This window comes from Phyllostomus discolor, chromosome 8 (genome assembly GCF_004126475.2).
Source record: "Phyllostomus discolor isolate MPI-MPIP mPhyDis1 chromosome 8, mPhyDis1.pri.v3, whole genome shotgun sequence".
NCBI classification, from domain to species: domain Eukaryota; kingdom Metazoa; phylum Chordata; class Mammalia; order Chiroptera; family Phyllostomidae; genus Phyllostomus; species Phyllostomus discolor.
This window is the reverse complement of record NC_040910.2, coordinates 5,770,636-5,784,803: the sequence shown is the minus strand read 5'-3', so window position 1 is coordinate 5,784,803 and position 14,168 is coordinate 5,770,636. Positions and strand designations below refer to the sequence as shown.

Sequence of the window (14,168 nt, the reverse complement as noted above, 5' to 3'; positions counted from 1 at the left end):
GTTGAAGTGAAGTTAATACTGAAATAACTATTTTCTAGTTACCCCAAATGTGCTGTTTAGAAGTTCTCAGGTTTCTCAAATCAATAATTATTCTCTTTTTAGAGTTTTACTGAGACACTACCACATACCACACATTTTACCCATTTGCAATGTACAATTCAATGTTTTTAGTATATTCGTAACTAGTATTTAGTTTTAAGTTTTCAACTGAAGTTTGTTAATTTTTCTTATTTTTATATTTATGATAGAAAACCTAGAAGACAGACAGCATTGAAGATCTTGCTCCCAAGCCTATGTCATCAGTTTGGCTCAAATAAACTCATAAAAATTTTAAAAAAAGAAAACCTAGAAAATACTGAAAGGCTTATTAGGAAAAAAACAAACTACTTTGTTTACGGACAATTATATTAACACCTCAGTATATTTCCTTCCAGTATTTTTTGTTTGGCACAGTTTTTTTTAAAAAATAGGTTTTCTATTTTTAGGTTTTTTTGCATATATATGCATAAATAACATTGATGTAAACTTTTTAATAACTGTTAAAATTTACTCAACACAATATTTACCAGGCAATGTTCCAGACAGTATTAAGTATTTAATGCTCAGAAAAATCTAAGAGATTATTCCCATTACCAACAACAAAAAAAAATGATGTACTAAACGGTTAAGTAACAAATTCAAGATTATACAGGTAGTAAGCAATAGAGCAATAAATGATACATCAAACTGTACAGTATTTCAATATTATGTTTTCAACGTATTTCCCAACAGTTTTCTCAACCATGTTGCTACTATTGGACATTCAAGCTATTTCTAATATTTTACTATTATAAGTAAAGCTATATAGATATCTTTTCTCTTTGCTATCATTTTTCTCTTTTCTTAGTATTTTATCCTTAGAATAAACTTCCCAGAATGAAAATCACTGTCAGGGATATGAAATTTTTTAAGGCTCCTGATGCGATATGGTAAAAATGCTTTCCCCCAGGCCTGGGCTGACATTCACAGTCACCAGTAACGAGAGTACCCCTTTCACAAAAACCTTGTGACTACTGCTTTGTCCTTAAATCTTTGTTAATTGTTGCTTTAACTTGACATGTCCCTCATTACCAGCAATGTCGAGCATTTCTTTATTGTCTGTGCATCAGTTTCGTTTCTTCTTCTGGGCACAGACTGACGTCATCTTGAAAATTAAGTTAAGAACTGTTCTAAACCTCCACTGATACTTAACCGTAAAACATCGAAAACATGAGGGTTTTCTTAGCATTTCACTTACTGATATTAAAATGCAGCATAAGTCTCACAGAAAACAGAGGTACAATTTACCTTTACTATGTGATACAATAGAAGCATCATCCTTACTTGGGTTTTTAAAAGGCATGAAGTAAGTTTTCCCTTCATTCGTAAGTATTTTCTGAACTGATGACTAAATTCAATTGATCGAGAAAAGGTGGCTACTATCTATCATTCCTTTTGATGACTACATCTATAAATAAATAAGATGAGAGACTTCCACGTATCGCAAAAGGATATAATAAGGGTTTTCTAACAACAAAGAGGCCATTCGGGCCTCTTTAATCATAGGGCGAGCCATCAGGGTCCGTCGCCTCCAGTAATACTGAGGAAAGAAAAGACGGCACACTTAGCGGCTCCGGCACCACGCCTGCGGGGGAGAGGATGTTGACCAGGTGGACAGACGCTATTATGGCCAAGGCTTACATGATCCCCTGTTCCAGCCAGATGAATGCACACGGGTCTGTACTTGCTGTTCCATTCTTTAGGCACAATAAATTGGAACCTATTTCAAATAAAACACATCAGCAAATTATCTTTAAAAGGCTTGTAATACAAACTTTCAGTTCTCAAACATTTCATAATTAAATTATTTGGGAGAAAAGATCTTCAGATTTTTTAAATTAAAACTGTAATTGACTAATTAAACTAATGTTTGCCTAAGAGCAACAAAGATATTGTAAATTTGCTTTATGTATTCAATGACGACATAAACACAGAACTTATTATCATGATTTTTTACCTATTCAATACCACTTTATCAATGCATAGTGAAATTTTCTTACGGGAGAGACATCAATGTATATGACTTATTCTTAGAAAACATAATTCTTAGGTGGCTGCATCTCAGACTACAAGAACTGCACTTCTGAGCTTACTTTGCTTGGGCAAAGGACAATGTCACTAGTAATCTACTGTCAATACACTGTTGACTAGAACATAGACAATTACATTTAGGATGGTTTCAATAATTATTTCTGTTTTGTGCTCATGGGAACAGACTCTGAATTTTCAACCTCATACTGAAAACTAACAATATCAACTACTCTCCTTCATTCTGCACTCTTAGCACTATGCCACTTCTTGATATTTTGAAGATTTGGGGGAAATGAAAATATTAAGAAATGTTTTCCACATAAAGTGGGATACCTCTGCAGTTATTTGTCCTTTCCTTTTGTCCTGTGGCAATGGATTTACAGACTTCTTTATTGGAGAATAGCCTTAAGTTAATAGGAAATTTTTTATTATAGTAATAACTGACCACACATCTGGTATAGGCTCATTGATAAGTTTGCTCAAATTATATGTATGTCTTCTCACACAGCCTGTGCTCGTTCACATGACGGAAGGGTACGGGCCACGTGAGCCCCCCAACCACAAATGGTTGGGTCAAGTATAGGCCAAATCAGGACAATATGATTTGTCCTTTTGGTAATTTGGGGTTAAGAGAGACACTAATTAGAGCTCTGTGGTGTTGTGGTAGCTATCTTCTTGTTAGCTGCATGAAAAACAGAGAAAGATAGCCTAACCACAGAAAAGTGACATGGATATGGGGTCATAGAGCAGAGATAAGGTACAATGAGGCACCCAGGAAGTATCTACTACAAAGGGGGACCTCCCCAAAACCCCAGACTTGTCTTCTGGAGGGCAGGCCCCTTGTAGTCCAGGCTTCCCCCCACTAGGTGAGGGTTCTAGGTACCCATCTGTATTCGTGGACCAGCTGGCATTGTGGTGAGGGGCTGCATCTGGCTTCAGTCAATTTTTTTGAAGACTTTCAACACTATTGCCCATTTTCTGACGGGTAATTTATGAGCGCACCTGCCCACACCACACTGAGTGTTCAGCAGTTTTTGACCAAAATGGCACGACACCCATGCCCCACCCTCCCTATGCATGCAATCTCACCGAGTGACTTTTTCTGTTTCCCCAGATAAAAAAAGTCCTCAAAGGAAATGTTTTGCCAGTGTTGAAGAGGTGAAATAAAAAATGGCAGAAGCACTAAAAGGTAACAAAATTGACAAGTTCAAAAACTGTTTTGGGCAGTGGAGAAAAATATCTTGATAGGTGTACTACATCAAATGGGAGAGTACTGAAGGTGACTGAAGTTCAAACATATAAGAATAAATACATAATTTTTTTGTAAATAAATTCAGGGTTTTTGTGGGGTCCCCCGTGTATGTAGATCTTGATGGCTTCCCATTTCCAGCTTTCAAAATCTTTGTTTTTTTAAAAGACATAATTGACATTTAAGATATTATTAGTTTATTAGTTTCAGGAGTATAACATAATGATTCAATATATGTGTATATTGTAATATGATCACAAGTCTAGTTAGCATTTATCAACACACACAGTTCTAAAATTTTTTCTTGTTCTTTTTTCTTGATGAGAACTTTTAAGAATTGCTTTCTTCTTTTTCTTAAGATTTTATTTATTTATTTTTAGAGAGAGGGGAAGGGAGGAAGAAGGACAGGGTAAGAAATATCAATGTGTGGTTGCTTCTCACATGGTGCCCACTGGGGACCTGGCCCGCAACCCAGGCATGTGCCCTGACTGGAACTGAACTGGTGACCCTTTGGTTCACAGCCTGTGCTCAATCCACTGAGCTACACCAGCTAGGGCTAAACATTACTTTCTTAGCAATGTTCAAAAATACAATACAGAATTATTAACTATAGCCACCATGCTGTATATTATACCCCTAAGACTTATTTTATACCTGAAAGTTTGTACATTTGGACCACCTTCACCCACTCTGCCAACCTCCCCATACCCCACCTCTGTCAACTGCCAGTCTGTTCTATGAGTTGGCGGTCTTTTTTTTTTTTTTAAAGACTCCACATATAAATGAGATCATATGGTATTTGTCTTTTTCTCTTTTTTTCTTGGCAAGTCTAGCTGAAAGTTTATCTCCTCTGTTTATCTTTTCAAAAAAAAAAACATCAATTAGTTTCACTGATCTTTTATATTACATTTATAGTCTTTATTTCATTTATTTCTGCTGTGATCTATACTATCTCCTCTCTTCTACTAACTTTGGACTTAGTTTGTTCTTCTTTTTCTATTTTCTTGGTGTGTACACTTAGGTTGTTTGAGATCTTTTTTTTTTTTTTCTTAATTTGGGAGTTTATCCCTATGACCTTTGGTCTTAGAACTGCTTTTGCTGCATTCCATAAGCTTTGGTACTTTGTACTTTCATTTTCATTTGCCTTAAGTTATTTTTAAAAATCTTCTTACCAAAGCTCTATAATTTCAATCTCCCTCTTCCCCATGTTTAATGGGAATAATGCTAAATAATTGTTGTAATTAATAGTAGGTAATTTCAAATAACATGGCATTGATATTTTTATAATTTAAATGGATGTACACAAATTAGTACTTTAACTCGGAATACAAATGCTTACCTTGCAATCACAGATTCACTTGGCATGATATTAGGCACATAGTGGGCCATAGGGGAGACAAAGTGCCCATCCAGGATCTTACAGTCGGACTGCTCTTCGATCTAAAAGAACGGCAAAACCAAGATGTATATACATGGAAGCTCAGACAGCTTTATCTATAGTAGGTAGATGTTTTTCTTTCTTTCTTTTTTTAAGATTTTGTTTATTTATTTTTAAAAAGAGAGGGAGGGAGGGAGAAAGAGAAGGAAAGAAACATTGATGTGTGAGAGATACATTGACTGGTTACCTCTCGCATGCCCGCAACCAGGGAGGGACCTGGCCCACAGCCCAGGCATGTGCCCTGACTGGGAACCCAACTGGGGACCTTTTGATTCACAGGCCGGCACTCAGTCCACTGAGCCACACCAGCCAGGGCAGATAGATGTTTTTCTATAAAAAATTTCCCTTCAATTAAAGACTTTTCCAAGGCCTAGTATGTATCCTTTGTGACAACCTCATTTATTAAATAATCCACATTTTTTGCAAGTGACATAAAATGCTAATTTACTCTGAAGTAAATTTCATAAATTTTGACATACTATTTTCAATCCTTTGTAAGCTCTTACTAGCCTTTTACTTCTGAACCAGTAGCATGCGGTATTGATCATGCTGCAGCTTTATAACACCCACTGACGTGTGACCGAACCAGTTTTTACTCACCACTCTTCTTTCCCAGGTACTCCTGATCTGATTGTGCTCTAATGACTCATCCAAAATAATGTTAGCAGTGTTTATGGACCTAAGGTCTAAGGTTAAACTCAATGTTTTAATTGGGGTTGTATTGCATTTTTTGAAAATGGTAAGAAGATCTAAGATGTGTGTAATATGAAAATTTAATCCAAGAAATCTTTACCTTTTAGTCATCACTGTGCCTGCAAGTATAGTTTTAAAGTTTTCTTCTTATGTATTTTGGAAAAACAAATTATTTATTAAAGGACGCAGTACAAACTAATGTAAAGAGAAACTTTTAAGGTCTTCCTGAAATTGGGATTTTACCAAATTCCCATTATCTCAAATTGTGTTGAGATAATTGGGAACTTGGTAAGAAAACAAAGTTATTTTAGAGCTATACATAATATAGATTTTAAAAGTAAGCAACCTACAACTCAATGGTAACAAGATGAATAACCCAATTAAAACCAGGCCAGGTATTTCATAAATATTTCCCCCCCAAAAGATACACAATGGCCAATAAGCACATAAAATGCTTAGCATTGGTCAGCAGGGAAAAACATAACAAAATCACACACACAAAAATACACTTTACACACATTAGGACAGCCAGGAGAAGCACAAAATAAATGAGCACGTGGAGAAACCAGAACCAGTAAACACTGCTAGCAGGAATGTAAAGTGGTGCACTTTGGAAAAACAGCTGCCGTTCATTAAAAGGTTAAACAGGGTTACCATATCTGCCAACAATTTCACGCCTCAATATATAGCCAAAGAATTAAAAGCATACATCCACAAAAACATTTGTACAAGAATGTTCATACATTATTATGCATAATAGTCAAAAAAGCAGAGACAACTCAAATGTCCATCAACTGATAAATGGGTAAGTAGAATGCCATGTAGCCACACGATTCAGCCATAAAAAAGAAGTATGTACTGGTACACACTTCAATGAATCATGAAACTTTGCTAAGGGAAACAAGCCAGACACAAAAACAGAAATCTTCTGAACATATTCAGGACATCAAAGAGATGAAAGTGGGGCTGCTGTGGTTGAGGGCAGCAAGGGATGTGATGCCTGCCCATTTGTGACACTTCCCCAAAAGTATCCAAGTGCATAAACCTAGAAAGATTTTACAGAAAAGCATGTGGTTGCTTAAAAGCAAAACTATTTCAAATACAGTAGGCCCTCACTTCATGTCATGGATGGGTTCTGTGACTTTAAGCAAAACAATATATAAGGAAACCAATTTTACCACAGGCAAATTGATATAAACAAGAGTTAAGTTCCTGCAATCTCATAACATTATAACAAAGTGACATTATTCAAAGGCCTGCCGTATATTTTCTCATCTTCTCTAATTTTACAGCATTGTTTCTACCATTCTCTCAGCAATTAACTATACCCCATGCCATTTCTTGATGTTAGTTAACAGTTGTTTTTGCTAGTAACGTCTCATGTAGTGATTCTCCAACCAGAGTACGTCCCTGAGTTACTTCCACTTCTTCTGAAATGTTGAATAATTTACTTTAACCCTTATAAACTTAAAGATAAAAAATGAGGCTCAAAAAGATCCAGCCCTAAATGTTTTCTTTCTTATATTTAGGCAGGTATATGTTCTCAAATATAAATGAATATAGCCATTATAAGCACCTTGTTAGAACGTACACAGCATTTAAAAATACTACATGAAAAATCTATATTGTACTCATGTTTTAATGTTTACTGTTACTATACTCTTAACATTCAATCTATTCTTGCCACATATGTATGTTAAACCAGAATTTCTATAATTGCATTTATTTTATTTGCGTACCTTATCGATGTACACTGGATAATCACTTGAAACCAGATTCTGACATTTTTCTCGATTTCCAATTATCTTTCTGAATTCAAAGAGTCTGTTATGGTAAGGGGAAAAAGGAAAAAATTCAGTACATCCATATGTTGAGACTAATGAATGAGCAAAAATTAGCAAGTCCAGTTTATAAAACATGTTAAAATTTAGTTTTAATCATCAAAGAAAAAATAAGGCTCTTATTTTTTTGAAAGCTGGACATTTTACCTCATAAAAAATATGAGAAATATCATTGTTCAGAAAGTAATTAACATGTATTAAGACTCAAAATTACAGGCACAGAATTTAAAAATTTATTTTCTTAAGTCCAGATATTCCCATGAGCTACAGTATATCCTAACTTTGTAGTCATTACAAATTCAATTTACCCAAGAATGCTCAGTCCCTAGAAACTCTAATCAACTTAAAAATTATTAAAGTTAAGGCCTTGGCTGGCGTGACTCAGTAGACTGGGTGCCAGCCTGTGAACCAAAGGGTTGCAGGTTTGATTCCCACTCAGGGCACACTCCTGGGCAGTAGGCCAGGTCCCCAGTAGGGGGCACCCAAGAGGTAACCTCACACTGATGTTTCTGTCCTTTCTCCCTCCCTTCCCGTCTCTCTCAAAATAAATAAATAAAATCATTAAAAAATATTAAAGTTAAAAATCTAGTTTGTGTTTCTAAGAGCTCTTTATTATTATTTTTTACAGCCAAATTACTTTGAAAATAGTTCAATTTATATGGGTTAAAATAAGAGAAATAGAGAAAAGGAAATAATTTCATTTTTATATTGTTTAATGTTTAATTTTCATATATATATCAAAGAACTTTAAAAGTGAAATAAAATTTTATTTATTTTTGTTCTTTTTAAAATTGATTTGAGAGGGAAAGAGAAGAAGAAGGGAGAGGAAGAGAGAGAGAGGGAGAAAGAAAAAGAGAGAAAAACACTGATTTGTTGTTCTACTTGTCTGTTCATTCATTGATTGATTCTTGTATGTGCTCTGGGGATCAAACCTCCAACCTTGACCTACTACTAGGGCAACACTCTGAGATACCTGGCCATGGCTGAAATAAAAGTTTAAAAGTTTACTAAATCAAAGTCAGAATAAGCATTCAGAAAAAACACTTACCTTTTAAGATCCTCTGGCCTTCCCCATCCTCTGATAAAAAGTTTTGTGAGGAGAAGTCTCCGGTATAGGACATCTAACTTGCTCACACCCATCAGTAGTAAACAAACATCTATGAAACAGAATTGAAATTACTTTAAAATATTTTATTTTATGCAGCAGGTCAGTTTTCTAACCTTCTCTTCAAATATCAGGTAAAAATTAAAGATTGACCCACTCTCTTAGCAACTTTTAAATATATAATACAGTGCTGCTAACTATAGTTGACTGTGCTATAGATTATATCCCCAGCACTTATTTATCTTATAGATCCTAACAGTACTCACCACAAGGAAAGTTTCAAATTCAGTTTAATTAACTAAATTTATTGTAGTAATCATTTCACAACACATACATACATCCAATCATTTTACATACCTTAAAGTAATACAACAGTATATATCAATCATATCTCAATGAAGCTGGGAAGAATAATTAAATACTGAGATGGAACCAGGAACCCTGCATTTATTCTTTGGAAATAAGACACGAGATACAGAATAGAAGAAGTGGGATGAAAATAGAAAAGATGAAATAGAGCCCTCAGCTTCACTAAACTCAGTTCCTTGAGTGCAGGGACTTCCCATCCGCAGCACAGAGACTGTCAGAAACACTCAATATTTGTTGGATAATAACAGTAGTGGCCAGAAGAAAACATGAAAAAGAACAAACAAAAATGCAGTGGCTAACAGTTATACGGGACTGTATTATTTGCCAGGAACCATTCAGAAAACTACACACACATACACACACGCACACATTCTCATTTAAACCCTCCAGCAACTTTATAAAGAAGGATCGATCACCCTAAGATGAGGAGACTGAGGCACAGAGAGGACAGGAGATTTACCTGAGGTCATACAGCAAGTGGGAGGCAGAACTGGGACCGAATCCCAGGCACACAGCTCCAGATGTAACTCAACACTGTCTGCTACACTCCACTGCAGGCAAAGGGACGACTAGTCAGTGCTACTGCCTGTGTGGCCCTTGTCCCCTTCCCAAGTAGTTCCAAAATGTTTGTTCATTTTATTTTTTAATATTTACCTCTGTCTTTTCAAATCGAATGGTGTGGTTTTGATTTTTAGGAAAAACCTGATTCAGGTTCCAGGGTTATTCTAACTAAAAAGTGAAAAATGGAAACTTGCCTTTCCATCGATGAGCTTTAAGAATACCTATCTATTGCCCTGGCTGGCTGGCTCAGTTGGTTGGAGCGCTGTCCTCTGCACCAAGGGGTTGTGGGTTTGATTCCTGGTCAGCGTATGTATTTAGCCTACAGGTTCTCCAGAGGCCCCTACATTATTTCAGCCTGTCACTTTTTTTTCACACCTCCCTTTTGGTGTCCGCATAGCTTCCACCTGTCTGATTAATCTCTGAAGACCATAAAAATTTGGATTTTTAAAAATGTGGCCTTTCCTGCTCCTTGCCAGCACCTTTAACTATAATCCTTGTCACATAAAACACAGCTTGTTCATTTTGTGAAAATGAACCAAGTCTTACTTATGACTTATACACTTTTAAGTTATACTTCACTTTTAAAACATTTTTACTTAAATAGCAACAACTACAACAAAAGTATAGTGAACTCCTAAATTGTATCCTTTGTAATAAAGCTGTAATCATATGCATAGTGGCTCCCTGAGTTCTTTGAGTGTCCCAGCAAATTATCAATCCACAGGAGATACAAGAACCCCCAAATCTGCAGCCAAGTCAAAGTGTGGCTGGCGTCGGAAGTAATGGCCCCTGGCGGACTGGGCTTGCGGGATCTGCACTACCTCCCGCGGTGCTGATCTGGGAGTGATCAGTGCCAGAGTTCTGAAGTATGCCGGGTGAAAATGAACAGTTTACTAATTACCCAATTACCAAAATTATGTATGAGCGCTCTACTTTGCAATTATGGGGTCAACTCCCCGCCCCTTTTTAAAAACAAATTTAGGTATGTAACTCTATTCAGGGGGGTTCTATAGCATAGAATGTAGCATAAGGAAAGACAATTCTGAGACATGAATGGGTCTTTTAATTATTTCACTCCTTGTGTCATTCTGGAATAGTTAAAAAATGTCACTGATACATTTTTGTGCACATTTACTGAACTGCAATAGAACAGTGACATGTCATTAGAATATAGGACTTCATTGTCATTTTGAAGTATTACAGGCCACTTATAGGTCTATAAGTGAGGGGTAAATATCTATTTTCTCTACAGTGGCAGGAAAAGGAAGGGGGGCAATGTCTTCCTTTGCAACATCCACAGCATCAATGGCAATACGCAGATTCCATATCAGTGTTAAAAAAAAACAAAACAAACCCAAATTGCAACACTTATATTTTACAGTGAGAAGTACTGAACTGGTCATGAGTCATCCCATTTTTCTAGGCAATATTCTTCTAGGGTGGTAATAGATAAAAAGAAATAAGACAAAGATAAAAGTAGGTGGTTATAAAGGAAATAGGAAAGAACCTGAGAACAATGAGCTCTTCAAATGTTCTGTAAACTACTAGAAAATTGTTTAATCATTTCTAACTTTCATCCCTATACTGGAAAAGCCTTCCCAACCACTTTAATTCCATGTAATAGAGGTCATCAGACTCAGCACTCCAAATCAAGAGCCAGCACATCCCTTGCTGTATTTACGTGCCAGCAAACAACTGACCAGGAAGAACAGAAAGCAAATCAGATACACACTTAACTTACACAGATCCTCTTAAATCTCATTTCGGTCCCAAGAACAATGTATAAAGACCAGGTTTTCCGGGACACTGTAAATATATAGATCTTTCTGGGCAGGGCTAGCCACTATCCAGTGCCACCATGAAGATTTTATAATCCAGGCCCAGGGTAAAGAAAACTCCAATGTACCGTAGGAGGCACCATCTGGAGCCACACCAGACCCTTAAAGCCCCTGCATCAGGCGGGTCTGACACTAGTGAGCTTCCGCAGAAACAGGGCCCGTTCTTGAAGTACGTATCAAAACAGACTGACATACCTGTTGCCTGCACATTTATACAGCCAACGAGACAGGGAAAAAGCAAGTGAAACAAAAATAGAAGTTCTCGCTCTATGCCAAAGCATGAAAAGCCTTTCCTAAAAATGAGCTCTATTGCTAGTGGCACTCAGCAGTCCCTACGTCATCTAGTACTTTGATCTCCTACTGCTTTGGTACGTAAGCATTTAAACAATGCAACCCTAATTTTTTCTGGACTTTTTATCTTCATATAGTTGATACATATCTCAAAATCACAAATGAGTTTTTAGAAAAAGACCACCATGTACAATTTTACACCACAAAAATAGAGACCTGATTTTTATCTTATACCTTTACTTTTAAATTACTTATTTTCAATATAAGTTTAAGTAGCAGAAAAAGAGTTTAGATATCCCAGATATCCACTATTAAAATCTACGAGCCTACCTCATCAAATTTAATTGTTTTAGTCTTATACAGGAGAAGAGTAGGAAAATTGGCAGTTCATGTGTTCATTTGTTTACAGGGGTGAATATCTATTTTAAGCAGTCATCTAAGGAAACCCATTGGGTGGGCTGTCTCAGATCCTATGTGAAACATTCAGCAAATAATCTAATCTCTTTTCAAACTTGGCTCCTCTTTTCCATGGGCTTTTAAAAACACATTTTTAAAAAAGGTTTCCAAAAGTGGTTACTTAGTTTGGGTGCTATGTGTGTTCCTAAGAAATAATTTTTTCTTGCATTAAAAAAAAAAACAAAACAACTGGTACAATACCCAGAGCTTACTTAGATTTCACCAGGTTTACGTGCGTTCCACTCCTTGAGGTTTTGTGATCCAAAGTCATCACTTGGAGGCAGCAATGGAAAACAGTACAGTCAGAAGGCCTGGGTTCTTCTACTAGCTCTGTGACCTTGAGTAAGCCACCTTAACTTATAAAAGGGGAATAATACCTGACTGGATACATAATAGCAAATTATTCTGCTTATATAAAATTGATTTTATACCTATTCTGATATATTTTAGGAGATAATGGAAAAGATTCTTCATTCTTTTCACAGGAAGGCTGGTGGTGAAAAATACAGGCTTTACAGTCAGAAGTCCTCTATTTCTTGGATTCTAGCTCTGTTGCTTATTAGCTGCTTATTAGCTGTGTGACCCTAGGTATATTACTTAATCTCTATGCTTTCAAATTCCTTGGATGCTTGAGACAACCCCACTCCAACTATTGTTACAGGGATGAAATGAGGTAATTCTATAAGCATTCATTCAACGAGCAACAACCATTTCGCTTGGTGCAATAGAAATTAAAAATCCCTTTGTATAAACACACACACACACACACACACGTGCCATACACTGTACTAGACTCCAGAGATTAAAAAAGCTGATAATACAGTAAAACAACATTATAGCAAAAAAAAATTTTTTTTAATCTATGTACTTTCTTGGAACCAGTCATAGGAATCTGACACGTTTCTGCGAGCTATTATCAAACAAATTTGCAAGACTGAATCAAGGTACAAAATGTCAGTTCTGGATTCAGGAGATAATTCTGAACTAATACAAAACACATATCAAGTTTCACTGTTCACCAGCGGAATGTGTCTGACAGAATACACTGAAGGTCACAGACAAGACAGACATCAGAACCGAAGGCACACACCACGCAACGTATTACTAGCACGGGGCCCAGCACAGGGTAGTGCAGTGCTCAGAAACATGGATAGAAAAGAACTGAATTTGGGTCCAACGCTGCCACTACCATACCGAGTGACTCTGGGTAAGTTACTAACTTCTCTGTACCTTTCTTCTGCCTAAAATAGAAAAGTGGCATAGGACAGTTGTGATTAAATGAAATCACATGAGAATGTACTATAACAGTGCTAACAACACAGTAATTATGACACACCTGACCACAGCTACCAATTAGCTCACAAGCCTACTTGCAAGGGTAAGATGTTAATATGTAAGCAGCAGGAAAGACACAGCATCGAGATCAACTGGGGCAGGGGGTGGAGGGGGCCCAGAACATATTTCCTAAAAATGTCTTTTTTCTTGTGATGAAAAGAGCTGGTCATTGCTAAGCTGCTGCTGTGCCTTTTCTAACCCTAGGTTACAGCGGCAGGCTTTGAGGAAGACCCCAGTCGGCGCAGGCGGCGGTGGGGTGCGGTTTAGGGGTCAGGAGATTAACCCGGGCTGGACCCCATCTTCGGGGCCCCATCCAGGACCTAACTAGGTCCTGCCGGTGCGCTGCCTTTGCAGGTAGCCTAGCGAGAAAAAGAGCGCGCAGCCACTTCCATCTCCCAGGGTGGGTAAAGGACGGCGCGCCAACCCACCTCACCTGGGTCGGCCAGTGCGCGCCCCGGACACCGGCCTCGCCCCGTGCGCAGGCCCCCCGGGAGTCCAGCCCGGCCGGGCGACCCCAGTCCCTGACGAATGGCACGTACGCCGCGCGTCGAGAGGCTCGGGGAACGGGGCCCGGACCCGCGACTTACTCACTGGCCGGTCGGCGGGTGCCCGCTGTTCAGCCGGCCGGGTTTCCCAACACCGCCACTGCCGCGCCTCCCGGGACCCTCCTTCGGTCCGAGCTCCCACCGTGGGCACCACAGCCTTTCCAGGAACGCAGAAGCTCAGGCTTGAGAACGGAGCCCAAGGAAATCCAAGAACCTGGGCGGGGTGGCCGTTTGGGCACGCCCCTAAGCCCTCCCCCGCTCTCCTCCACGCTTTCCCCGGAACGGGACAACACGGACCCAAGGAAGGGGACTGGGACACAGAGCCCCGCCCCGAGCCC

General features: G+C 38.1%; 1 protein-coding gene across 10 annotated transcripts in view; it reads right to left on the bottom strand.

The window, feature by feature from the left end:
- The window catches only part of ABHD18 (abhydrolase domain containing 18), a 31,326-nt gene extending 17,181 nt beyond the window's left edge, over positions 1–14,145 (bottom strand). Inside the window, exons 1-6 of one of the 10 annotated variants that reach the window (XM_036031791.1) lie at positions 13,807–14,145; positions 8,379–8,487; positions 7,229–7,313; positions 4,698–4,798; positions 1,720–1,798; positions 1,534–1,618 (exon numbers count right to left, since the gene is read on the bottom strand). In XM_036031791.1, coding sequence (XP_035887684.1) covers positions 1,534–1,618; positions 1,720–1,798; positions 4,698–4,798; positions 7,229–7,313; positions 8,379–8,470 — 442 coding nt within the window. In that variant the 5' untranslated portion in view covers positions 8,471–8,487; positions 13,807–14,145. Of the gene's footprint in view, positions 1–1,110; positions 1,482–1,533; positions 1,619–1,719; positions 1,799–4,697; positions 4,799–7,228; positions 7,314–8,378; positions 8,501–12,162; positions 12,639–13,806 lie in introns of those variants that run through there. The other 9 variants (XM_036031792.1, XM_028520050.2, XM_036031795.1 and 6 more) reach the window with 9 other exon arrangements.
- Between the last annotated feature and the right edge of the window lie 23 nt (positions 14,146–14,168).